Source organism: Akebia trifoliata, chromosome 4 (genome assembly GCF_017979445.1).
Source record: "Akebia trifoliata isolate Shusen 1 chromosome 4, ASM1797944v1, whole genome shotgun sequence".
NCBI classification, from domain to species: domain Eukaryota; kingdom Viridiplantae; phylum Streptophyta; class Magnoliopsida; order Ranunculales; family Lardizabalaceae; genus Akebia; species Akebia trifoliata.
In genome coordinates this window covers 5,318,355-5,344,154 of record NC_141378.1, presented here as the reverse complement: position 1 = coordinate 5,344,154, position 25,800 = coordinate 5,318,355, and the positions used below count along the sequence as shown (strand labels likewise).

The 25,800-nt window shown below is 33.9% G+C and overlaps 3 protein-coding genes across 4 annotated transcripts; 2 read left to right on the top strand and 1 right to left on the bottom strand.

The window, feature by feature from the left end:
* Positions 1-1,290: 1,290 nt before the first annotated feature.
* Positions 1,291-8,183, top strand: LOC147403232 (protein CYTOSOLIC ABA RECEPTOR KINASE 7-like). 2 transcript variants are annotated; one of them, XM_086438736.1, is made up of 8 exons: positions 1,291-1,458; positions 2,946-3,119; positions 5,462-5,715; positions 5,807-5,933; positions 6,173-6,446; positions 7,373-7,505; positions 7,609-7,695; positions 7,814-8,183. In XM_086438736.1, the coding sequence occupies exons 2-8, from the start codon at positions 3,029-3,031 to the stop codon at positions 7,943-7,945; spliced, it is 1,098 nt and encodes a 365-aa protein (XP_086294862.1). In that variant the 5' UTR covers positions 1,291-1,458; positions 2,946-3,028; the 3' UTR covers positions 7,946-8,183. The 2 variants fall into 2 exon arrangements, with proteins under 2 accessions (XP_086294862.1, XP_086294863.1); XM_086438737.1 differs by having other exon boundaries at positions 2,942-3,119.
* A 951-nt stretch (positions 8,184-9,134) lies between these two features.
* On the bottom strand, positions 9,135-18,202 carry LOC147403231 (coatomer subunit delta-1-like). Its single transcript, XM_086438735.1, is given in 13 exon segments — positions 9,135-9,475; positions 10,457-10,553; positions 10,671-10,733; positions 11,716-11,869; positions 11,960-12,143; positions 12,145-12,159; positions 13,287-13,591; positions 14,348-14,522; positions 14,674-14,916; positions 15,741-15,964; positions 16,720-16,759; positions 17,567-17,682; positions 18,076-18,202. Coding segments are annotated over 12 exon segments (1,593 nt in total). The 5' UTR covers positions 17,570-17,682; positions 18,076-18,202; the 3' UTR covers positions 9,135-9,385.
* A 1,662-nt stretch (positions 18,203-19,864) lies between these two features.
* Positions 19,865-25,401, top strand: LOC147403230 (Small nuclear RNA activating complex (SNAPc), subunit SNAP43 protein). Its single transcript, XM_086438733.1, has 8 exons — positions 19,865-19,896; positions 21,123-21,234; positions 21,327-21,453; positions 21,577-21,690; positions 23,504-23,702; positions 23,797-23,842; positions 24,161-24,236; positions 24,955-25,401. The coding sequence occupies exons 2-8, from the start codon at positions 21,178-21,180 to the stop codon at positions 25,191-25,193; spliced, it is 858 nt and encodes a 285-aa protein (XP_086294859.1). The 5' UTR covers positions 19,865-19,896; positions 21,123-21,177; the 3' UTR covers positions 25,194-25,401.
* The last annotated feature ends 399 nt before the right edge of the window (positions 25,402-25,800 follow it).

Sequence of the window (25,800 nt, the reverse complement as noted above, 5' to 3'; positions counted from 1 at the left end):
ATAGAGGTTGTGAGAGAAGACGTATCATAAGAAAAAGTAGGCGTGGAAACATAATTTATCAAATATTCACCCAAACCATTAGGAATAGGATTGTGATAGTCAGACGCCTCATTCTGATATGCGCCCCCATCATAGAACCATAGATCATTTGCATTGGGATTCATAAGAAAAAGATTTATGGTTCTACATATCCCGATGCAAATAATCTACGATTTTGTTATGGGTATCAAAAAATCATTGGTCTTAGGAAATAAATTAAAAGACTGCAACTTGGTTCTGTTTGAGGTCAAATTAGAATCGAATCGAAATGGGTTAGTTCTACTAAATAAGAACCAAAATCAAATTGGATGCCTATGGAATCTATTCAACCAAATCAAACTAAGGCCAATTTGGTTTGATTTGATTCTATAGGTTGCCAATATCCTATAAACTTATTTGAAAGCAACATATTTTTAATAATAAATAAATAATTAATACGAACTAACATCAAGGGCTTGGCCAAATGGCGACTTCAAACCGATAAGCCGTAGGTCATGAGCTCGATATCCAATATGAGTATTAATTCCTCATGGGCCACTCGCCAGGGCATACTTAGTCGGCGTGTGTGATGTGCAGGTGTTGCACTTGCTCCGAGGCTATAATACCAACTTTTATATACTCAGCACACAGAGGACAAGTTCAAGGGACAAATATTATGACAACGGTTGTGATAAAGGTTTTTGTCCTAAAAGTATTAAAAGTCTTGAAAGGAACTGGTTATTTTTGTGAGAATGATATCTATGGCGAGGAGATCATCCTTACAAAAAAAAAATTAATATATTCTAAAATTTTCAATCCCAGAAAAAATGATTTACAAATAACTAACGGTTCACAATTCTCAAAAATTGTATCTTAGAGTTAAAAGTTTCAGAATTTATTAATTTTTTGTGAGAATAATCTCTATGATGAGAAGATCATCGTCATAAAAATTTAGTCCATCACAAAAATGATTGTCACAATGTTTGTCGTTTAAACCATCCCCCATTCTATAAAAAGTTTTGGATGGAGAATTGAATTTCCCATCTATCCACCCCTCCGACATACTAACCATCTATCCACGTCAGGATAGTAGTGGGGGAGCCAGTCAGTTAGTTTATCATTATTCCATTCCGAATGCAACCAAAACAGTTCAAACTTGAAAGCTGTCGATTTGACCCGGTTCTTGATTCGTTGAACCGGACCAATTTGACCAGCAAATCATTTCCCTTTACCGCCCTTTTCTTTCTTTTTTTATTTTATTTATTTAATTGCAATTATATTGTTCAGCGAGAGAGAGAGAGATTATTTCCGCCCACTTTCCTTTACCTTTCCTCCTGTTATTCTCAAAACCTCCATTCATACAATTTTCTCCCAATTATTTAATTTCAATATAATCAGAAACCCTAGACGACGTTCTTGATTAATTAAATTTCTCACCAGGTAAGGTTAATTTTTCACATATTCTTCTAATTTTCACGTTGATTGATCGTCGATCGTTACGGGACTTTCAATTCTTTATTGATTTATTGTTCAATTTTGATCGTCTCTAGATCTGTTATGTTCTTGCGGTTGGAGGATTTCAAAGCAATTTTTTTCCTGTTTTCTTGGTGTATGATTCTTAATTGGATATGTTATTCTACCCCAATTAGGGTTAATTTTGTCAATATTTGCTTGGAAACTAATCATTGATTTCGTTATTATGAAGAGAGAAGTTGTAATTATCGTTAGGAAGATAAGTTTTAATTTTCTTGGTTTGATTCTTCATTTGTGTTATTTAACAGATTTACTTTCACATTTGTTTGTGTTCTGGAATTGTTACAAGATGATGATCATTTGGTTAATTGCTCACTAGTTAAGCTTAAATTTTCACCTTCTCTTCTGATTTTCAAACTAATAGTATCTCTATTGATCTAAGGATTTTCGGTTCTTTGTTCTTTTTCAATTTTCATATATTTTTGTTGTTGTTGCGGTTGAAAGGTTTCAAAGCTAGTCTTTCTTGCTTTTTCTTTATTTGTAACTGTTAATTCAAAGCATACCTCATCATCATCGCTTCATCCCAAAGATTTGGGGTCGGCATTTGAAGCATACCTGAATTCACCAATTAGGATTTTAGTTTTTTTGGTTTTGTTCTTTGCTAGCATTACATTTAACAGATTCTCTCAAAATTCTGGAAATCTACTGAGGAAACTGTGTTTAGTACAATATGTGAAACGAAACGGCCTTCCAGTGGTTGTTGAATCTAAAAGGTTTCCCTCCAAATGATGCTTTCCTCTAAATCTAACAGCCAATCATATCTCAAGGGTGTTCACATAAAAATTATAGAGAATTAAATATTCGATGTTTCAAACACTTCAAAACAACCAAAAACTCTCAAAGGATCTCCAACTTGTGTGGCTTCTTTTTGTTTCTCTCTCTTTAATAATCAGAATTGGTATCTTTTCAAGCATTTGTTTTCATTGAGATTTTTCAAAATATCATAACTTTAGTCTGTTTTTTTGGTTTGCATTAACATAGAAGCTAGATTAGAGATCTCTTTCACGGGTTTTTTTTTTTGTGATACATGGGTATCCAGGCTTAGTCTGACTATTCACGGGCTTTTCGACGATACCCTTTGTTATATTTTATCCAACTCTCAAGTTTTATATTTATTTTAATTCAAAATTCCGAGAGGGGCTTAATATATTGATTTATAACGGGTCTCTCTTTGCTTTTCATAGCATTGTTTTCTTGTGTTTTTGTTGGTTTCTCTCTTTGTAGGGCAGCCTTCTCGGCTTCCCCTTTCCCCATTAAAAAAAATGTTAGGTAGCAAAGATACATATAGTTCTTAGCATTTTGTGAAGGCAATGTTATTACTAGAGCATCATATGCATCGCTTGTGCTATTGGCTAGTGCTAAATTATGTGATTAACTTGGTTGTGGTTAGACAGGCACAAGCCAATTCTCTTGGTTCATTTGACTGTCTTGAGAATCCATATACCCAGAGAAGTATTTACATAAGAAAGAAAACAGAATGCGTCGGTGGTGCTGTTGTACTAGTCAGAAAGAATCATACCTTACAAATGAAAATGAACTCCCGAGAAGCCCAAAGAACCATGCTGATGGTAGGTTCATACAGTCTTTTGCTTCATAGGCCCATTATCTATATGCGAGAAACTTATTATGCTTCCAGTGTACCTTGTTCATAATCACAGTTAGTTTAGCAAAGATTACTTGGTATCCCAGTAATGTTTTATTTTATTCTTTGTGGAAATGGAGGTATTTCTGTATATTTCGTGGAAATATGTCAATATGGAAGTCCCTTGAAATCAAAATATTTTGACAAGAATGGATAATATATTCCAAATTCAATTTTTTAATATGTTACTAAATTTTGATTTTTTGAGTTATGTAAATATGTTTACTCAGGATGGGAATGGAAATATTTGATCATTGTGTAAACAATGCAATTATCACATAAATGATGCAAAGATTGTAGATAATATGGAATTTTCTGGAAATTTTGGTTGAAACGTTAGGAAATGACAAAAAAAGAAGCATGAAAAACGTTTATTTTCTAATTATAATAAATAACCACTTGTGTGAAATGAAGATTCAGTGTTTATAACATGATTATGCTTGTTTGTAAGACCATGATAACCAAAACCACTAGGAGATCTTCAGCTCTTTTACTACAAGACACATGATGAGTTGTCATCTGGCTGTATACAAAGCCTTCTTTCCAACCTCTGGTTTCTGTTCAATCAAGCTTTTTAGATGCCTTAACATTTGCATTCTCACACAAGTCACACATTGTTCATTTTCATGATATTAAGGGATCCACCAGCAACGCGTTGCTTCAACCAGTGCATCCTACCAATTTGTAGATAGAAAAATAACATCAAGTTAAAAAAAAGGAGAAAAGTGAGAAAATATTTATATAAAAAAAAAAAAACTAGAAAACTAGAACATTTCGCATTTCACCATTCAGCATCAAAGGATTTCAAATTTAAACTATTAAAATTAAATTAATATGCACCATGTTATCTCTTTTTAAAAAAAACTTAAATTAAAAATCTTTGTGTATTTGTTTAATATATCCATTATTTATTAACAAAATAATATCTATCCCTCTCCATAGAGCATAAATGTATGTACATGCTTACTTGCTTATAAAACATCTTTTAACGGGGTTCACTACTATATTGAAGCTTTGCCTATAAAAGGAATATTGAAATTACAAAATTTATATTTCAATTGTTATTTCTAATTTTCAAATAAGACTTTAGTTGGATATCTCATTGTAGTTCATTTATAGTAATGAATAATATTAGTTTTATGTAATTCTCATTTTTTATTTACTATATATAGTTTTATATTTTAATTAATATATATATATATATATATATATATATATTTGAAAAATCAAGGTGCCACCTCAGTTAGGTGGTAAAGTTTGTGTGTGTATTGTAGCGATGTAGTGAAAATATAATTGTAGTGATGTTTAAAAATATAATCTTGACTATTGTTCAAAGTTGCGTTTTGTTTTGGAATGCTTTGGCGGAATATTCCGGTTTTGGCCAAGATCAGAACAAACATTGATTCCGAAACACTTAATATTTTGACAATGTTTGTATTGTCTTGAAGTTTTGGAATGTTTTGGTCGAGACTGTCTCGGTTTCTTTCCTGACAGAAACTTTCTCTCAAAATGAGATTTTAAACCTTATGTTGACTAAGTTTGTTGATTTGACTCTATAAAACACATTATTCATACATGCACAACCACAGATGTTTGGGTTGAATATGAATGAAATTTGATTTTTTTTCCCTCATATTTATGAAAATTATTTCCACATAAATCTGTGAATGTGCGTACTAATCCTTTGACAATGTGCACATGTATATTGATATGGCTTTTTCACACTTTTACATCTTATTCTGGCAAACTTTTGTATGAAGTTTAGCATGTCTTGAAACTTGAAAGACTTCATCACTACCTCAACTCAAAGAAGAAATCCCCAATTTTTGTCTTTGCTGTTCCCTTACAATTGATCTAATGTGTTTTCTACTAAATATTCGAAGTGAACTTCTTATTTGTAAGGGATTTAGCCTAGGAGAACTTATTTTGGAGCAGAAATGGGGTTCAAAAGGGTTTCTAGATTGTAAATAGTTTACATGGAACAGGTCTCGTGGTTAAAATAATGAAACACATTGAAATTCTTGCAATTTAAAAATAAAAAGTTCTAGTTCTTATGAGATATGGTGATTCTCATGGGAAATTGAAACTCTCCCCCAAGAGTTTTTTTTTTTCTTTTTTTTTCAGTTGTCTTTAATTGTTTTTGAAGAACTTAAATTTTACGAAAATTTAAAGTATCTGATATTCTGGTATTGATTATAGTGGATCATGTCTTATGGTTGTGATTGCTTTACATTGTTCCAAAACTTACCAATTTAGTACACGTTGCAGGGAACCAGAAAGGCTCAAAGCAATCTCCTCCAGCCAAGAGTCAAGTGCAGAAAGAACCGCCACCTATTGAAGTGCCTTCATTTTCTTTAGATGAACTGAAAGTAAAGACTGATAACTTTGGGTCAAAATCTTTAATTGGTGAAGGGTCACACGGAAGAGTATATCATGTAGTCTTAGACAGTGGAATACCTATGGCTATAAAAAAGCTTGATGTTTCATCTGATCCTGAGTCCAATGTTGAGTTTTTAACCCAGGTATGTTCGCAGATTTTGACATCAATATATGGTCGATAAAAGGCTCTTATCTTCTGCTGTTATATTTGACTCAGATTATTTCTGATTTCAGGTTTCCATGGTTTCAAGATTGAAGCATGAAAATCTTGTTGAGTTACTTGGTTACTGTGTGGAAGGCAATCTTCGCATGTTAGCATACGAGTTTGCAACCATGGGTTCGCTACACGATATTTTGCATGGTATGGCATTTTGGGGGCCAGTTTGATTTCATTTTCTTATTTGATCGGAATCAGAATCATGGTTTAAAGTTTCATACAATCTTAGAATGTTTCTGCCGAGAACAAAACAAAACATTGACTCTAAAACGTTGAATATTTTAGAAAGATATTGGAATGTCTCCGAATGATTTGGTCAGAATCATCTTATTAATATTTTTTGGTATGTGAGCCCCTGGTTTTGAATTTTATTTGAACTACAGGTAGAAAAGGAGTCCAAGGTGCACAACCAGGCCCTGTGCTTGATTGGATGCAGCGAGTGAGAATTGCTGTTGATGCAGCAAGGGGATTGGAGTATTTGCACGAGAATGTTCAGCCATCTATAATACACAGAGACATCAGATCAAGCAACATTCTCCTATTTGAAGACTTCAAAGCCAAAATTGCAGACTTTAACCTTTCAAATCAGGCTCCAGACATGGCTGCTCGTCTTCATTCCACTCGAGTTTTAGGATCCTTTGGCTATCATGCACCAGAGTAAGCTACCAAGGCCTTTTTTTTTCATGATTATGTTTAGTTAACATTAATTTACCAACTATGTTTTTTTCATGCAACTTTTGCTTCTTCTTCATCTTTTCCTCCCCCTTTTATAAGTAAAGATTTTATCAAAAAGAATGAGCAAAAAATTAAAAAACCCTAGGAGGTCAAGGAAACTTACCATGGAAATACAAGAGGAAACGTGAAGGAAAATGGCAACCATCTAGCGCTACTTTATATATATATATATATATATATATATTTCAGCCATTTACCGAAAAAAGTATATTAATTTCCACATAAATCTATATATTTCGTTATCATCATTGAAGCTTTATACCAAATAGTTTCATTTCCAGGCAATCAATACACCAGAATTTAATACCTTGATCATAATAAATAAAATTATTATGATCAAAGATCTCAAAATTTCTAATGGATCATTTACAACAAAATGGACTCTGGAAGAAAGTTTAGTTTTCATAAAAATCTCAAAAGAAATTTAAGAAAGATGCCAAATCAGTTCTTTTTATATATATCTAGAGCAGTGAAGCACGGGACTCTGGGTTTTAAGAAAAGAGAGAATGTAGGAAACTTTACATTTTGGGGATCATGTAATGAGGGTCTGATGTGTTGTAATGTTCGAAAGATTTTCAAACTCCTATATTTTCTCTAAAAATATTTGTATGTCCTATTTTATTTTATTTTAATCGGTAGCCTTCTATTCTATTATTTATACATATATTTTATTGAAGAATTTGAAAAAGGAAACTTCAAAGCACCTCATAGGTCCAGATGAAGTATGAGAAAGGGAGCACAGCCAAAAAAGCGAGAACTCTTAAGATGCTAGGAATTCTTACATGTTCGATACAGATTTTGTGTTTTAGAATCATTACTTATATACTAATGTGTAAAAACTAATGCAGGTACGCTATGACTGGTCAATTGACACAAAAGAGTGACGTATACAGTTTCGGTGTTGTTCTTCTTGAGCTTCTGACTGGTAGGAAACCAGTTGATCATACAATGCCTCGTGGGCAGCAGAGTCTCGTCACTTGGGTGAGCCTTTTTTAATGCGATAAGATTGCTACTTTTGTTTTATCGTGTTTGACAGAACATCCCAATGTAATATTTTTATTCACCATTTTGTTATTTCTTTCAGGCAACTCCAAGACTGAGTGAGGACAAGGTTAAACAATGTGTAGATCCAAAGCTGAAGGGAGAATATCCTCCCAGAGGAGTTGCTAAGGTCTTTCTCTCTCTCTCTCTCTCTCTCTCACACACACACACACACACACACACAAAATCTGCAATATTTTTTTCAAAGGGGGATAACACAGTATTGGTGGTTGTGTTTATTGATACAGCTAGCAGCGGTGGCAGCATTATGTGTGCAGTATGAATCTGAATTCCGCCCGAATATGAGCATTGTTGTCAAGGCACTACAACCCCTTCTTACACAGAGGCCTACTAGGGCACCCTCACCTTCCCAAGTTTAAAACCTCGGCATCTTCTGCATGGTGTGTTTTAGTTTTCCGGCAGATTCAGCCAGGTGGATCTTATATTTATATTTATTTATTTCTTTGTTACACACTGTGATGTGATTGAAAGTGTAGGATTGGATTGGACACACTGCAGGCCTCTGTTTCATTGCCTGGCTTTGCAGCACTATGTGAAAAGGAAAGAGTCGTGTGTGTGTGTGAATGAATCTTAGTTGAGTTGTGGATTCTTTTTTAAGTTTGGTCTCCTTGGCGTAAAGAGGTTTTTCTTCAAAACAAACTTTCTGCATGTGTATCGATCTTATTGTTTTCTTCTATTAATAAGGTCTTTCTCTGCACTTGGCAAAAAAAAAAAAGTAAAATAAAAAATTCTCTCGGCATTGCAAGCTGCTTGGAAATTGGGTTCTGCTTTGAACCAAAAATTTTGGGCTGACTTCACACAAAATTATTGCCATGTGGGCATACTTTTACCCTCACCCGGGTCGCCTCTGGCAAGTACACTTATTTTTAGTTACCAAATTTGTTCCTGTTGGATCAAATCATGAACTGGTACACAGTGAATCGGTTGGCATTATTGTTTGTGGGTGTGCATGGTTCTAAAATTCAATGTTCCGCACATTTTTTTTAATAATACGGTGGATTAGAAGATGCCCAAGCACAAGATCATGTATATGTAGTTGGAGAATTCATATTTAAATTATTAATGTTGTTGATATGGACATGTTTTAAAAGTGAGATTTTATTGCCACAACTTTTGCTAACGTCACCTCTTTTCATAAGTAAATCACCAAATAATTAGCACACATCTTGGGGTAGAGAAGTTGGTGCGGCAAGAGAAGCTCTCTTTGTAATTAGGCCCAGTATTTTCAAAAATATTCGATAAATCATGTTGGAGTGGTCCTTGGATAACCTTTAGAAACTGCCATTATGGTTTTACTACTCAAACCTGCCATATCATGGGATCCTCCCATTCCTAAAATGTCCTGCTGGAGTGACCTCAGCAGGGGACACCTTGACGTGGTGGCTTACGCATGTCCGTAGATGCATTTTAGTTGTATCTCGGAGACAACACATCTATGGGCATACATGCACCACCACATCAAGATGTCCCCGTGTGTCCCACTGTGGTCAATCCAGCATTAATCTTCCTAAATTGATTTTTTTTAAAAAAAAATACAAAAACAAAAAAGAAAAAGAAAAGAAAGAAAGTGATATTTCAATATAGAGTGCCATAAAAAGGATGAATGCCTGGCCAGACAAACAGAATGCATGAACAACCACAAGTCCACTACAATACCAGTACTGATATTCTCAAAAAAATTAGGAAGTACGAGATGTGATAGAAAAACTGTAGCAGTCATCTGAATTTCATAAGAAATCAATGAAATATTTTGTGAATCTAATGATCTTTCACTCATTGGTCAACCATAGCATTCTAACTCACACCACTTGGTAGTTCTCTGTGATCAGTTGGATTCTTTGAGAAAACTTGGGAGGAGGCCCACCTCTCAGAGGCAAAATATTTATAACCTGCACAACAATTCAAATACTTAAGCTTCTGATCAAGATTTTTTTTTTTTTTTTTTTTTGTAACATTCATGATAAGATGCCATTTTATGAATAGATATTAAAAAAAAAAAAAAACATGTTTTAGATTATAAAATGTCTCGCGCAAATTTATCACATTTTTTTAAGCCCACATGCAACAATAAAAGCACCATTTTTTCTCCAAAAAAAAAAAAATAATAAATCTGCCATTTTTAACTCAAAATCCTATACTATTCAGAGGTTTGAAGGTTGAAGAGATAGGATCTCCAGGTTAAGGAGAAGGATAAAAAAATTTACCCCAAAGGTTCCACATGACTGGTTTTAGGCTAGAGATTGAAGATAAGGAAAGTTCGGTCATTTTCATCACTCTCTTTGAGAAAACTGAGGTCAAGGGATATGTCATCAGTTTGAAAACACAGGGATATCTCAAATATCATATCAAAAGTGAAGAAAGTGAAGAAAATGGGTATATATAACTATAATCAGTTGGAACTACCAAAAATCGCCCTATGTTTCAGCAAGTTTACTAAACTTACTAGTCATTCCATTTTCCAATAAAGATGAAAACCATTATAAACTACTCTAGGGTGAAGAACGCTACCACTAGATCATTCCCCAATACAATCCAGCAATCCATGATATACAACACCAGGGAATTGCATGGTTAAGAGTGCATTACTATCCTACACTTTTACGAAACCATCGATCTACCTAAGACGATCTCGACCAAACAGTCCGGGACAATCCAAAATGTACAATGTTTCATTCCAGTCTCACCTGAAACTGGAATGTTCCTCCGAAACATTGAACCATGGGAATAGAATGGTTAAGAGAGATCTAAAACTAAGCACAACTAGGAGAACTTATCATATAGTATCCATGCCTAGAAGACTAGGAAGAAACAATAGTAAAGTGAAACATGAACGTCACAAAACGTTCAATGAAAATTCAAATTTCACAAACCTTCAAGTCACTGAATGTCTTTGAGGCAGTAAATCTGATAGAAATTGGAAAGAAAACTGAACTATCCACCGGGGGTACAACAAACTCCATCGATCCACTGCCAAGGATTTAACAATGGTAAATTAGAGATCTAGTAGTGCTCTAGATTAAGTCAAAATTAATAGACAAAAAGTTTGGAAAAAGATACAAAATTTACACTTCATAACTGACTGACCTGCGGTTAGAGCTGTCAATATGAAGTATTGACCACTCTAAGATGGAACTCCTCGAGTCATACCTGAAATTCAATAGAGTGCAAAGTTTAAATACCAAATTCCATAAAGAAAACACCAGAAAGCCACTGATCATACTAAACCATAACTTCACAGGCTGTTTCTTTATTTCTGCATATTCTCAATTAATTAAAGGCCAGCTTAAGGAGATTGCCCCTGGCCTGCCCTGGGAGTTGTGTACCAAGGAAACCCAATTTTTTTTTTCTAGACATCAATGTGGTTCACATTTTATTATTTAACCTCAGTGATAAAAGCAAGGTTTATAATTTCGTTTTGGAAGAATGTTTTGGACAAGGAAAAAAGTGAAACATTCAACGAAATGGAACGGAAGATACTGCAACATTAATAAAAAGCAGCATTTTTGTAACAAATATTGCAATAAAAAAATGTTTTAGGTTATAAATACCCTTACAACTTATTTTCTCAAATATATCATATATCACACTTTTCATGCCATATACATCTATAAATCTGTCATTTTTCATCCCAAAATCCTATCTTGTTCTTAATATTTGAAGGTTGAAAGAGATAGAATCTCAAGGTTAAAGATAAGGTTAGTTTTACCCTAGAAATTGAATATGACAGATTTTGGGGAGAAAATTCAAGGGTTCTTGACTAGAGATGAGGACATTTAGGTCATTTTGACTAGTTTCTTAGAGATGACCGAAGTCAAGGGGTATGCCATCAGTTTGAAAAACAGGTATCTCAAGTATTCATCAAAAGTAGAGGGGAAGCATTATATGGTTCCCCTGAAAGTTATTGTTTCTAACATGTTCTCTCTTTCTGATTTCTGACTATTTCATCATGTTGCGGTTGGTATCGGAATGTTTTAGCTGAAACACTCCGAGGCAATCCAGAACATTCTGAAATCTTTCCAGGCAAAACGATATTTCTCTAGATAGAATTGAATGCTTGACATGTGAAATTCTCCAGTAACAACACTCCTACAGTATTCACAAATAAAAAATATAAATTGGAATCACTCACCTCCATTCCCCATCAATCTGCCTTACATTTGGGGCCTCTCGAAGTGAGGGAAGTGGCACAGAAATTATGACATTTTGCAGATCAAACATAGCAGAGGCTTCATACTCCATACTGACATAAGTTTCATTCCCAGAGACAGAAGGCCAACAGTTGACTGCAAATAAATAAATACATCAGTAAGTGATATAAAGTAAATTAAGAATCAAGTATCAGATATGAAATTGTCCAAAGAATTATAACCCACTGGTCAATGGCATGATAGACTCATCCACACTCTGCATTCTCCACTTCAGAAGACCAACACCCGCTGCATCTCCGGCTTGACCAGTTGGAAAAGGTCTGTTAGGATCCTTCAAGCCTAGAATATTTTCTTTAGAAAACAACTCTTTGTTGATATTAGGGTGTGTTTTGTAAAGGATGCCCTGATTTTCCCCCCGTTTTGATCTGAAAATAAGACACAGAAATAAAGTAAGACAACATCAGCTGTTGACAGAAAGGTTGCAAAGCAAATGAAGCCACTAAATGATCTCAGCAGGACATGATATACAACAGCCCACAGAATCACAGCCAAATAAAGGAAAAAATGGTAAAGCTAGAAATTATGGGCACAAATATAACGAGCATTGTCCCTGCCAAATTATAATAAATTCTATCTTTGAAAATAGTTATATTAACAATCCTTTGACAAACATACAAATGAGATCATTTATATCTTTCACCCTTGGAAAAATTCTAAGTTTGAAAATACTTACATTATCTCTTTAAGAAGATCGTATCAACAATCCTTTGCCTCCATATTATAAACTGGAGCCAAAGTTATATTACATATTGGTCAGACACACAACTTTGTGTTTTGCAAATCAAATTTGAAGCTAACCATAGGGACATTTTTGTTTTTGATAAACATAAAATTTCATTAAAACCGAAGGACCTAGAAAAAACGAGGTTGAGGCAAGCTACCTAGGTAGAGGGGAAAAGAAAAAAGTAAGAACCTCAGCAACAAATCAACAACTACATTGAAGACTTGTTATTTAGATTTGAATATTAGTGTTTCCAGTAAGCTCTTTTCTTTCTCTTTTTTTTTTTCCTTTGTTCATTTTCTTATTTAAAATCAATAAAAAGTCACCAATTACATCAGATCTTGATAAACTACATCCCAAGCCCCATCTAAAATAAAAATCCTCAAAAGAATCCTTTAGTTTTCGACCAATTTACTCCATAAAGAAAATTAGATCTATGATGGCATCAATATTTGAAAGCTCCTTTCCATTGAAGATTCGCCTATTCCTTTCTTCCCATTTGCCCTAGAGTGCCTATAACCTGTTATGATTTCTGTAATTCACTCTAAAAAATACCTCCACATTTACTTTCAATTATTAAGCAACAAAGTTGTTTTTTATCAAAAGACTACGTAGATAAAATTGTAGTTAAGTTGCAATGGAAGCCTTTAATCATGTCAAGCAGGTCACCTCAACAATATTTTGTTCTAATCAGGTGAGGAGGCAAAAGACAACATAAATGTCACAGTATGTTTCAATGAATTGCTATTTGAGAGAGAGAGAGGGGGGTACCTGAACTTGGATGAGTCCGTCTTCCTGATTAAGAACATGGAGTAATAGGGTACCTTGAACATCAAAGTTACTGACACCGCCATCTCGCTTAAGTGTCACATTAAGCTTCTCTTCAATAGTTAATGTGATGGGATCAGTTGGAGGAGCCACGGCTGATCTTGACTGGTTAGCACTTGGTTGCACATCCTCAAGAATCACTTCACCTTCAGCTTTCAAAGATTCCAAGAACTGGTTGGCCCGTTTTGTTTTACCAAGCTGCATTCCAAGACCTTTTGGTGGGGCAGCAGCAGATGCAGATGGACGACCTGATGGTACAAACATATGCAAATGTTCCAAAAATCTTCCCAAACTCAAATATAAACAAACATGTATCTTGAGAGTTAGGAGATCACTAATAAAAGAATGGTTTAAATATAGGATGAGTAGTAGGATATCCAAGAAATAAGATAAATGTTGATCTACATATGGGATCATCTTTGTAATGTGGAATAAAATGGCCAACTTTATCCAAAGAGTGGAGGAAAAAGGCTACTGAAACATCATCATCATCATAATCAAAAGCTCCCATATGAATCAAATCTTACAAAAAAAAATTGTATGCACGTGTGCAAGCATTCGAAAGTGGCAAAGTCTAACGTTATCATCGAAAGATGGAAAGAAGGGGTGCCAAACACCTTCCCAATTTTTTAAACAAACCTCCTTACCCAAATTTCTTATCAAGATCAGAACAGTCACCTTACTTCCAATGAGAAGTCTTTTTGGGTGGCCATAACACCTTGAATCGTATGAATGGTGGTGACTCCATCAGAAGTAGTTCGGATTGGGTTATCCGATTTTATCCAAATTGAAAATCCATGTGGCTACAAATAGCATCGACAAGTTTCCTATTTTTTGGCTAAATAATAACATCGACAAGTTTACTTTAGTGCACATAATTGTTTGTGGTAAAAATAATTAGGTTTCTAAGGGCATTATAGGAAACTATGCAACTTAGATCATTCACAGGTCATAGCAAGATTATAGGTAATTTGTGTTATTCATGAAGCTGAACAGGCACATACCCTTGGATTTGCTTGAAAAGGTTTCCACATCAGTGGTCAATCCAAATCCAGAACCACTTCCGAAACCACCTCCACCGCTAGATATATTCATATCGCTAAAGCTACTCTCAATTCGTCCCGAGCCCATGCTCTGAAGAGACATATACCCTCCCTTATCACCTCTACTCTTGTCAATCTGCAAATTATAGATAATGATTGTATAAAAATAGGGTCATAATTGAAAGGTGAAGGGACTAAAAGGCAGGAGAGAAGGGGGGCAAGAATTAATTCAAACAGTCAAACAACCTAAAAACACTTTAGCTCCATAATTTCACATGAATAAATACCTTGTTCTTGTCAATCTCACTAGCTTTACGCTTCATAACATCCTTGGTTTCATTGATCTTGCTCTGCATTACCAGCTTATGCAGTTTTTCTTCATGACTCTCCATCTCACAATACTGCTTAACCTGTGCCACGGTCACACTTTCTTTGTGACCAAGGGAGATTACTTCATCAAATGCAAAAATCAGCTCAAAAGCTGAATTACAAATGCCCTCTTCATCTAGAGAGGGAGAATTCTCGGGAACCTGAATAGAATTAAGGAATCATCATAATAATATTCATACTATTGGTGCCGATATGAAGAAAGTTCTGCATTCCTTAGAAATATTTTGAGGAATGGTGGAAATAAAAGAGGACCGGGATCTACATAAAGCAGAACAGCCCCAAAATTCTTAAAATATTGGAATCTCGAAAAACTAGTTCAAAACACACGGAAAAAATACGTACTTCTTAAATTATTATTAAAACATCTTTCCAAGTGGGATTTCTATGCTTTGTATGGCTGTGTCTAAGGGCATATTAGTTGAAGTAGATTATTCTTTTCTTTTGATCAATCAAAACTATCAATCACCAAATTGCCTGAAAGAGTAGATTTAGCATAAATTAACACTCTCGACAGTTGTACACAAGAAGACCCCAATTTCCGGGCTAAGGCTTTGATAATGATGGTGATAAGTATAATTTACTCCATATGTTGAGAGAGATACTTTTTAACATTCTTTAGTTCATGTTTAGCTTATAATATATAAATAATGTATTCACATTAGTTCATAGGTATATTAATAATAACTAAAACAAAATATTTGAATAAACTGAGATTTGTTTGAGGAAGTGTCGACATGTGTCTGACAGGTGCACACAACAAGGAGGAATCTTAGACTAGGTTCTGAAAACCAACAGCAATGAAATTTCAGAAACATCTGGAGGAGCTTGTATCATCATTATACGATCTATGAAATAAAGTGTGTGTTTTCCATATCTCATTAAAGAAAAGTTAGATGCAAATATCCAAGCAAAATCTCGATTCCATGACGCAACCGATAATCACATCATTCAACAAAAAGGATACGAGTTTGGATAGCAACCTCAGGGTCTCCAAATCTTCAAGGATGTTGCTTTGTTTGTTCGTTACAAGTAGCAAGTACAAAGTTTCTATTGGTTGGTAGACATATCGCACATTTTCCGTCTCAACATATGTATGTTGTTTCCCTGTGCCAACCAACTTGGGAAATGCTGCAAGTAATCCTTCAATCCTTATACGTGACATGTCCACAAAATGCCTTGAAACAAGTGCTGCAAGGAAACACAATATAATCCGTTAAGCGGTGTAACTCTGATGGTACCAGCTTACCATGATAAAGTACGAACAGATTTGGAAAAAAAGCCCCAATATGGGCCCCCAAAAAACGCAACCTGGAAAACAGATCCTTAAAGAGAAACAATTCTTTTTACGACTATATCTACTCTGGGGAATATAAGTCACAGTCCCATCATAATAATTTGAGATAGTCCTCATGAAGTATAGTACATGGTAACCGGTAAATTTAATTTTTTTTATAAGATTTTATTAAAGCAAAAAAGTGCTAGAGGCAGAGATGGCCCCTATACAAGAAGAACAAAAAGATAAGAAAGGAGGGAAAAAACAATAGATCTGGCCAAACATTATTGTAACCGGTAAATTTTATTTACTTTTAGATAAGATTCTTTTTTTAATAAGTATTACTTGATAAGATTGACAACCTGACACTAATTAAAGTAATAGTTCTTGTTAGAACATCCAAGTAAATTTCAAGTATCAATCTCAAGAACAATTAGAAAATAGAAACTGCCATAAATGGCACTAAGTAATGCTATAACTAACAAAATGTGTGTGAGCTACAAGTATTACATAAAGTTAGACAAAGCAGCAAGTGATTGAATGGCAATATGCATTTACCATGAACATAAGAAATTACAATGTGTGGGAAAACTGAATATATATGATGAGAGATAGAGTTAAGTTGAGAAACCATAAAAAATTGCACTTTCATTTGTAGCAGCAGACTCACCTTTACCAGATTTACTTACAATGGCAGATGCAAGGACCACCTATTCACAAATAGGGAAAAAACAAGAATAAGTAACAAAACAAATATAAAACATCCAAGATCTACTCTTCCCATTGAATGATGCGTCTTGGATTTCAAAACCCACTAGCACTTTTTGTTATTGATCACATTAGAACAGGCTTACCAGAGGTTAACAACATAATTTTCAGTCACAAGTTTGAACTTAGATAAACCACGGAAAAAATAAAATAAAAAACAAGATGAAAATAAAAAATAAAAGATGATTAAAAAAATGTGATACCGAAATCATCTTTTATTTTTTACCATAACTTTTGTAATCGCTTAGTGGGTATTGTATGAAGACAGGTTTTGAACCTAAGGTCATTGTATCAATCAACAGTCACAAAGACTTGTATTGAGGAGTGGCACAACTTGAGTTTGAAACTCATTCAGACTTTTCTACCCTCAACCCACAATTGAGGCTCTCCAAACACAGATTTCCTCAAGATTAGTTCCAATCTTCTAAGGATTAATACACTTTTTCCTATGGATACATTTTTCTTATGAATCCCTACCATCCCAATGGTCATGTTGATGGAGAGCCTCAACCCATTGGTGAGGCTAGCATTTTCCAACTCAATTCTCATCAACGAGTTGTTGATCCCAACATTGGTAAATGGAGATAGTATGTGGTCTCGGGAAGAAGACGGCATGGTGGACAGATTTTGTGACATGCCATGAGGGTGTTGTTCACATGTGTCCATCAGACGGATGGTAACATGTGTGCAAGTGCATTTGCTCATTGTGCAATTGTATACAAAGAAGTATGAGACAGTCAAATATTTACCATTTTCGCACTCTTTGGATCCAACAATCACTGAAGCAAGCAAGATACTTATCTGATCAGATAATCAACAATTGCCCGTCTTTTTGCAATCAATTGGGTACCTAAAAACACATAAACTGATTAAAGATCACAAAAGATTTAATCAGAATTGGCATACCCTTAAAGCTTGTAAATTTGCATTAAAATCAAACTAACATTTTCGGGATTCGAAAACAAATCACATTGTTTAAGAAGATATAACAAATATTAAAGAAGGGAACAACAAGGGCCAGATTGCATCGCTATTTTTTAAGCACAAAAAGATAGTGATAAATTAAGAGATCTTTTAACACAAATTTGAGTAGTTTTTGCCTAGATTAAATGGAGAATCCAAATAAGGTTTCAATTTTCCGACCTTATCATCTGTGATTACTTTATCGAATAAAAACTGAAAAATTGGCAAATAATAACGGTGATGATCCATAAACGACTACTGAAACACAAACAGAGAATATTGATGAAAAATTCACCTTAGTAGCGATAGATTGAATAGCTTTGAAATCAATCTCTCTAGCTTGCTAATTGATGCTTGACAGGGATCTGAGATCTGAGATTAGTTTGAGACCGAATATAGTTATAAAGAGAGAAATGTTTTTTTGTTTCTGTTTTACTTAATGCCTTAACAACTAATTAAGAGAACTGCTATTGGCACCCCAACTTTTGCTTATTGCATCCCAATTAAATATAAAGAAAAGGGATTTTCCTTAAAATGCGGGAAACTTATATTCAAAATTCCGATTTTAGTACATTATTCATTTTAATTCCTAAAGTAGATTTCATCATGTTCAACACATGAAATAGAGATCCACCCTAAATAAAATAAGTGAATGGTTGAAAATAAGTAAAAGTTGGGGTGTTAATAGAAACTCTATTATTATTATTATTTTGCTAGATTTATATTTTTTCGATTTAGCGACTATGGTATTATACAATTCTAATCATAATTGTAAACAACTACTGAGATTGTCCGAACGAGCTTTATAATAGATATTATAATTTGAGCCAAACCTTTTGTTTTGAGGGATTTTATTTTTTCAAAACGTGTGCAATTGATATCCAAATTTTGATTTCGGTACATTGATCATTTTAATTCCCAAAATATGTATTTCGAGTAAATTCGTCACTTTTATAATCAATGAATTCATTGGTATATCTACGAATTCGTAAATATTAAAAGTGACAAACTCACGAGTTCATAGGTTATAAAAATGACGAATAGATGTTTTGAAAATTAAAATGAATGATATATCGAACTTGGAATTTTGTCATAATCAAAGCACGGAATAGAGATTCACCCAATGTTTGAATGATACCTTTCAATCTTTAATTAGGGTGGGATAAATAATTTAAGAAATTGGGGTGTAATAAATAAAAGTTGGGTACCAATGGCAGCTCTCTTAATTAAATGAATTTTTATTCTAAATACTCATATTAATTAATTAAGATGGATTTTCATTTTGAATTAAGTGTATTTTAAAAATAGATGAGGGAGAAGAGAGGGAAGAGGAAGGAGGGGGTGTTGCAACAAGTGAAAAAGTTTTGAAGTAGCAAAAATACCATTTTTCAACTTCTAATTTACAATAATATGATAGAAAATGAAGAACGTTTAATTGATATATTCTTAATTTAAAATATTTAGATGTTACTTTCATTCTACTCAAATGATTTTAATCGCGGGTGACTGAGTAACGATTAATAACATATTCGTAATTTTGAATATTCAAATATAACTTTTAATTTGAGTATATGTTTTATTATTATTATGTGTGAATTTTGGGTATTTTATAAATATTTATCTAGTGGTAAGTTTGCGGCTTTAAAAGAATAATGCTGTAGTGACCTCAAGATTGTACCTCTATCTCGAGTGAAAATGATTAATGATTCATACACACTTCCACGTCAGGAAAGTGCGATGTGAGGTACAATCTTAAGTTCACTCTAGTACGACTGTGAGTCATGCTGGGGTGACATAAGATTTACTGTGATTCTCACAATTTTGACGTGAACATGCATACATAACCGTAGATGATTTTTACTCGTATCACTAGGAAACACATCAATGGTTATGTGCACATCCCACGTCACACTTGTGAGAAGCGCAGTAAATACTTTTTGTTATTTCATCATTATCCTGGGCTTAATCTTTTAATCTTTAATGGGGGTGAGTGAAATAATTTAGGAAATTGGTGTGTAATAAGTAAAAATTGGGATCCCAATATCATCTCTCAGTATAAATATACAACAGCCCGTTTTCTTTCCAACGAACAAGCGAAACTCGGCTTCTGCGCAAGGTAAATTCTTCTTATTCTTCTTTTTAGATTTTTTTAGTAGAAAAATCCAATCTTCTTCAACCCTTTCAACCTCAAATTCAATCTTCTTCAACCTTCAAATCTTCAGAACAAGATAGGGTTTTTAAGGAAATTGAAGATGATGGATTTTTTCGAGAAGAAAAAATTATTCCCCCCCTTTAAAACCCCGTCGTCTTCAACCTTAAATCAACCTCAACCTTCGAGTCTCAAGAAAAATATTGGGTTTTAGATAGGTTGAAGATAATGGGACTTTTGAAGAAGTTGGGTACTTCTTTGTGTTCACTGGTTTTCAAATTGAAAACCAATCCACTAACCATTGCACTTTAAGTTTTTTTCCATTTTTATTTTGGGTAATTTTGAGGCAACTCTCCAATTCAGACTAAAGAAAACTATAGATAATCTGCACTGGATTAAAAGAGAATCTTTTAGTTTGAAAATGGGGTAAAAATTATTATCTTAAAGTTCAATGAGATTAAATATGATGAGTTTTTATTAGGGGGAAAAATCGAAGGTTTTCGAAAAAAGGTTGAAGATTGGGACATTATAATTATTTTTTGTTAGTTTCTCATGGAAGATTGAAATGAAGTAACACATTGATTTTAAAACCCAGGGAAGCTTCCCGAATACGAAGATGATGATCGTGAAGAATTCCAAAAAATAAATGGAGCTACAAATAATTGAGAATATATTATTTTTGACAAACTATTTGGGTCTGGGTGATCTACTTGATGGATCAAGATTGCCGATATTTTCTATTCTAGATATCTTAATTTTCGTTTGGCTTCTTGATTAACGGATTTGTCTCATTTTGTTTTCTACTTTATTTATATTGGTTAGTAGGCAAATGGGAATTAATTTTTAAATTTATAGATCATGCGCATGGTTGTGAATTGTGGATCTATTTTTTTTTTTTAATTTTATTTTGGTTACTTGTTCTGTTCACTGGTCTTAATCTGTTTTGGTGAATAAATTGTGTGAATGTATTTATAAGTAGCTGCGTTTTTTGAATTTTTTTTATAGTGCTGAATCCAAATTTTACTTGAACTATTTTCGTAACGCATTTTTTCCACTTTCCAAATTTTTAAACGATCTGTTGATTGACTTTCCCAGATTATATTTTAGCCAAGTCTGAACATGATACTTCGCAGATGGTTTATATGACGGTTCAATAATTTATGAAGTTTATTTCTTTATATATAATGTTGTAGGTCTTCATGAAACCAATGTTTTTATTGAGTGGGCTCGAATAGAAGTGTTGATTCAATGGATCTCACTCCATTCAAGGTGGACATTGATGAGCTTATAAATGACTTCTCTAAGGTACCAATCTACTTTTAACTCCCTCTCCCTCACCACCTACACACCATCCCACTCTTTTGGTGCTTATTTAACAATTATGGGAACTCACACAGTGTCAATCAACAACTTTGGCTGATATGAAGAGAATATGGCTGTCTCGGAAGTTTTCCTTCATTTTTGAGGCTAGACCAACTACCAACTTGGCCTTCTTCATGCAATCACTATTTGCCCATTCAATCAGTATGCAATTACTAATCTGATTGATTGTTATACATGTAGAATGTTTCGAATGTCAAGGTTGGAAGGTTTTTGTACACCTAATCTTATATGTTTTATTTACATAAGGCTAAATGTTGAATGCAGGTCACATGCTTTCTACAGATTCTTTATCACAGAGATTGGGTGGGCTCTATTGCCTTTACTGTCTTTACGAGACTCAACCATTCAAACCTCCTTTCAAAATTTATTTGTCTCTTGGTATGATATCACCTCTTCTTTAGATAAATCTTTATCAATATGAATTAATGACTCCATACTGATGAATGTAGAACTGCTTGGTGAATCCTATATATATATATATATATATATTTTGAATTTGTAACCTACATCAGAATGCTAAGGATCTACTACTCCACATCTTTTTTTTTTTAAAATTCAAGTTATATATTTAATTAATCCTTTATTTCAGTGTCTTATTTAAAAGTACATGATCCCAAATGCTTTTGTGAAATTAAGGCAATTTTGAAAGGTCTCAGGAATAGGAGATACATCAGTATAGTGTAAAACAACACTGGGAACCTTTGGTTTTGTTTTTTATGTAATAGAAACTAGTGATTTACTAATTTTTTTCCACTGATAACTTAGTGATTTACTCTCATGATTGCCATAGTAATCTCTCTTCGATTGTGCATAGCAATGCAAGGTGTTGTGTGTGTATATCATGTTAGTATTGTCTATCATCTGATTGGATTCTGAAGGAATCCTATCTTTGTGAACCAAGAGAGACTATAAATGATGTAGAAATTGGACCTTCCGACAGTGTAGTTAAGGGTGAAAGGCGCAAAAGCCTTCTAGAGCCCGAGGCGCACGCCTGAGTGAAGTAAGGCTCGATAAAATTAAAAAGATCGTATAAATAAAAAATTAAATAGTGAAAGTAGGTTAGGCTACTTTATAAAATTTAGAAATATTCTATAACTACAACAAATATAAAATTTATTTTTGTATACAAGTATTTAGTATTTCAATCTTGATAAATAGGTTAGGCTAAACCACGATAAGCAAGTTAAAAACTAACAATAAAATCAAGAATGAATAAGATATCATAAAAATAAGGAACTACGAATCAAAATTAAATTGAAATTTAAAACTTGAAAGTTTAAGACACGATCACAAAATCCCATTCAATATCCTTATACCAAGAGTATGTTAAACAAAAGATAAGTTTCAAAATTCAAAAATATCAACTATGAGCAAGCCTAAAAGCATCACTCATCATTGTCATCGAACATAACCCTCATCAATATACACTATACAATAAATTGTAAAATTTGTAAAAAAAAAAAAAGAAGAGTAAGAAGGATGTGTATAGATATATATATATATGTATGTGTTTGTGTGTGTGTGTGTGGTTCATCATGATGTAACTTAATAGTTTACATCAACCAATTGAAAAAGACTTTAAAAAAAAAATCACATTTTATTTGATATGTAAGTGAGGCATTCCTCTCAGGCGCCTGAGGCACAGCTCAGGAGTGTGCCTCCCTCCACCTTGAAAAACCTGCCCTGCCTTACCTATACTAAGACGTTGTTGCTGCACCTCAGGTGCACTGGGGCGCACGCCTTTATAACACTGCCTTCTGATATAGTTATGAACTTGTAATTCATTTGAAACTATGAAACTTGTTAATCTCTAACTTGGATTTCCTTTTTCTTTTTCCATTAAACCATAAACTGTTATAGTGGTTGAATCTTTCCCTATCTTATATAATCCCTAAGTAAAAGGTGTGGTAGGATCTAAGCAAATTCGTCTGTTGGCTCTCTATCTTCCATGGTATGACTTTAGTTGCTAACCTAACCAACCTTTGTAATACTTGATTACTACAATGCAACTCAATGATGACCATCTTTCTAAGATTTTATTGAATATAGTCTAACTACAAATTACTATGCAATGCTATACCGAAACGATTGACATGAATATAGAAATGTAAGTCGAGTTGGGTTCACGTACTACTGACTTCCTTCTTTTTTTCTTTTTCATTATTATTAATCATCATTTTATTTCTAATAGGAGAGTTGAAGAAGCTCAAAAACCTTGTCGTTGATGCAAAAAAAGAGAATATAAGTGTGGTACCTACTTTGGTCAAAAGGATGCTCGAAAGAAACATATTTCTATTTGGATTCGTTGACATAAATGAGGATTCTGTAACTGAGAGAGTTAATGAAATCACGAATATGCAAAATGCCCGCATGCAAGTTGCATATGAGAAGTATCCTACTATCTCACAAAATTTCATCTATTCCATTATTCTACTATATTAGTTATATGTATCAACTACTTATTGTCTCTCTTTGACCAAACAGGTTATTGGCAAATACTCCAATTGAGCGCTTCTTGCACATGGACTTGGTAAGTCGTGGCACGTATTATGAGGAAAATTATTAAAGTGAATTAAGTTACCAATATGGGGAATGCATCTCAGTGGACATAGTCACCTAAGTTCTATCATCTGGGCCGGTTGCTTTTTGATTTAGGAATTCTCCAATTTGGGTGTGTTGGACCCATGTAGTGGTGGATTCCACCGTGCCATATGCATGCCATAATGTTCTATCTATTCAACCGGTTATGGATTTCCATTTCTTCTTTTACTTCTTAATGGTATTTGACAGTATTGTTGATGTCCATTTAACATGCGTCACTGATTTCCAAATCCACATATATTGTCAGGGTATGGAACTTGATCTGAAATTGCTGAAGAAAATGTCAACAGAATATGCAACCGCTAAGGAACTTGCCATCAGTGGTACCTTCTATTACTTTTTTCCCCCTTGGTTTATTACCTATATAACAGTACACATGGAATTTGCCTAATTGCTTGATTCAATGCTTGCTAATTCAAGTTGCACGCTGCCTCATGATCTGAAACATTGTTTGATATTTTTGGTTGGTTCCCACCTTGAAGATATCCCCCATAAATGGTAGTTATTTGAAACAAGCATGGACTGGGATTGTTCTCCATGAAGAACTATATTGGGTTTAATGCATTTATTTCAAACATTATTCTTTTCTCCACCTCTCTTTCCCTCTGTTTTTTTTTTTTGGAATGGAAGACAACTCTCTTTCTTCTTGTTGTTCTGTGATACATCTATAATGTTGGGGAGAGAAATTTGTGGACATCAATGTGGTCATGACTCATGAGAACTGAAAAATGGATGTTTTCATTGTATATGGGCCGTGGATTGATTTGAGAACTGAGGTTTTAAAAAAAAAAAAATCATGAGTGATTGGTTATTCACTTTCTTTATAACAGGGCCACACAAAAAATGAAAAAATAAAAAATAAAAAATAATGAGATTGCTGGATCATCTGATTAGCTGGCATTTTGTGGGAGACCTCTGAATTGGGGCTAATTAATTTGCATGGTCATTTTCGCGATGCATCTTATACTAGTTGTGTCCTATAATTTGCTTGTTTCTAATAAATTTTTTTCACTTGTTTCTCAATGGGTTAAATCTTTAAAGATGCTGGTAAGGTGGTGGATATCCAGAACATAAAGCACATTGCAGAAAATAAGAAACCGATAGGAGATGTAATGGAGAGAATATCAGATGAATGGAATGCCCAAAAGGAAACGTTCCATCAGCGAACTGGATTTAACCAGCGCCAAAGTGAAGGAGGACACCAGGTCGCATTGTGTCCCAATGAAGAAGAACAAGAAGTTGAGGTGTTTGGTATGGAGCTGGAACAGATATTGTCTTAAAGTATAGAGATGACTAACTCATGATTTCTAAGGTCGGCTTGGTGTCCAAATGACCTCCTAACTGCTGTTGAGTTTTGTACATTGAACTACCATTGCAGTTCAATTGTCATGGATTTGTATACAAAACAAGTGATATATTGTATCGAGGTGTTTTGGTTTCACTATTTAACGAGTAATTTTATTTATTTTTAATGTAGATATCCACATTTTGCAGAATATCAGCCATTTAATTATCTTAAGTGATGTTTCCCCTTTTTTTTTAATACAGGAATATTTTTGGATTGGGTATGGCCTAGAGAGTGAGCTTGATAACAGCTTCTCAAACAAGAAGTCTATACTAAGGGTAGAGAGTGGAGACTGACATCTCATTCATAGCAAATCAATGATTGAAACCCATCATCTTAGATTATCAAATCCAATAACCAGATGTCACGGGTAATCATCAAACTATTGATATTAATGAAAACAGCAAAAGTCACACCTCTAATGAAGGGCTTGCAAAAAGCTCGAACTCACGAAGTGGTGGTCTTGAGTTTGAATCCCTACTTAGGGGCCACCCACAGGGATTTATCCCAGAAATTACCTACTGAGAGTTGGGGGAAGGACT

What these genes read in the sequence shown, in the direction of transcription:
- LOC147403232 (XM_086438736.1), top strand. Translation starts at nt 3,029, where the DNA reads ATGCGTCGGTGGTGCTGTTGTACTAGTCAGAAAGAATCATACCTTACA. An exon ending in CCCAAAGAACCATGCTGATG is followed by an intron (nt 3,120 to 5,461) that starts GTAGGTTCATAC and finishes TACACGTTGCAG; the next exon opens with GGAACCAGAAAGGCTCAAAG. An exon ending in ATGTTGAGTTTTTAACCCAG is followed by an intron (nt 5,716 to 5,806) that starts GTATGTTCGCAG and finishes TTCTGATTTCAG; the next exon opens with GTTTCCATGGTTTCAAGATT.
- LOC147403230 (XM_086438733.1), top strand. Translation starts at nt 21,178, where the DNA reads ATGGATCTCACTCCATTCAAGGTGGACATTGATGAGCTTATAAATGAC. An exon ending in CAAAATTTATTTGTCTCTTG is followed by an intron (nt 21,691 to 23,503) that starts GTATGATATCAC and finishes TATTTCTAATAG; the next exon opens with GAGAGTTGAAGAAGCTCAAA. An exon ending in GCTTCTTGCACATGGACTTG is followed by an intron (nt 23,843 to 24,160) that starts GTAAGTCGTGGC and finishes ATATATTGTCAG; the next exon opens with GGTATGGAACTTGATCTGAA.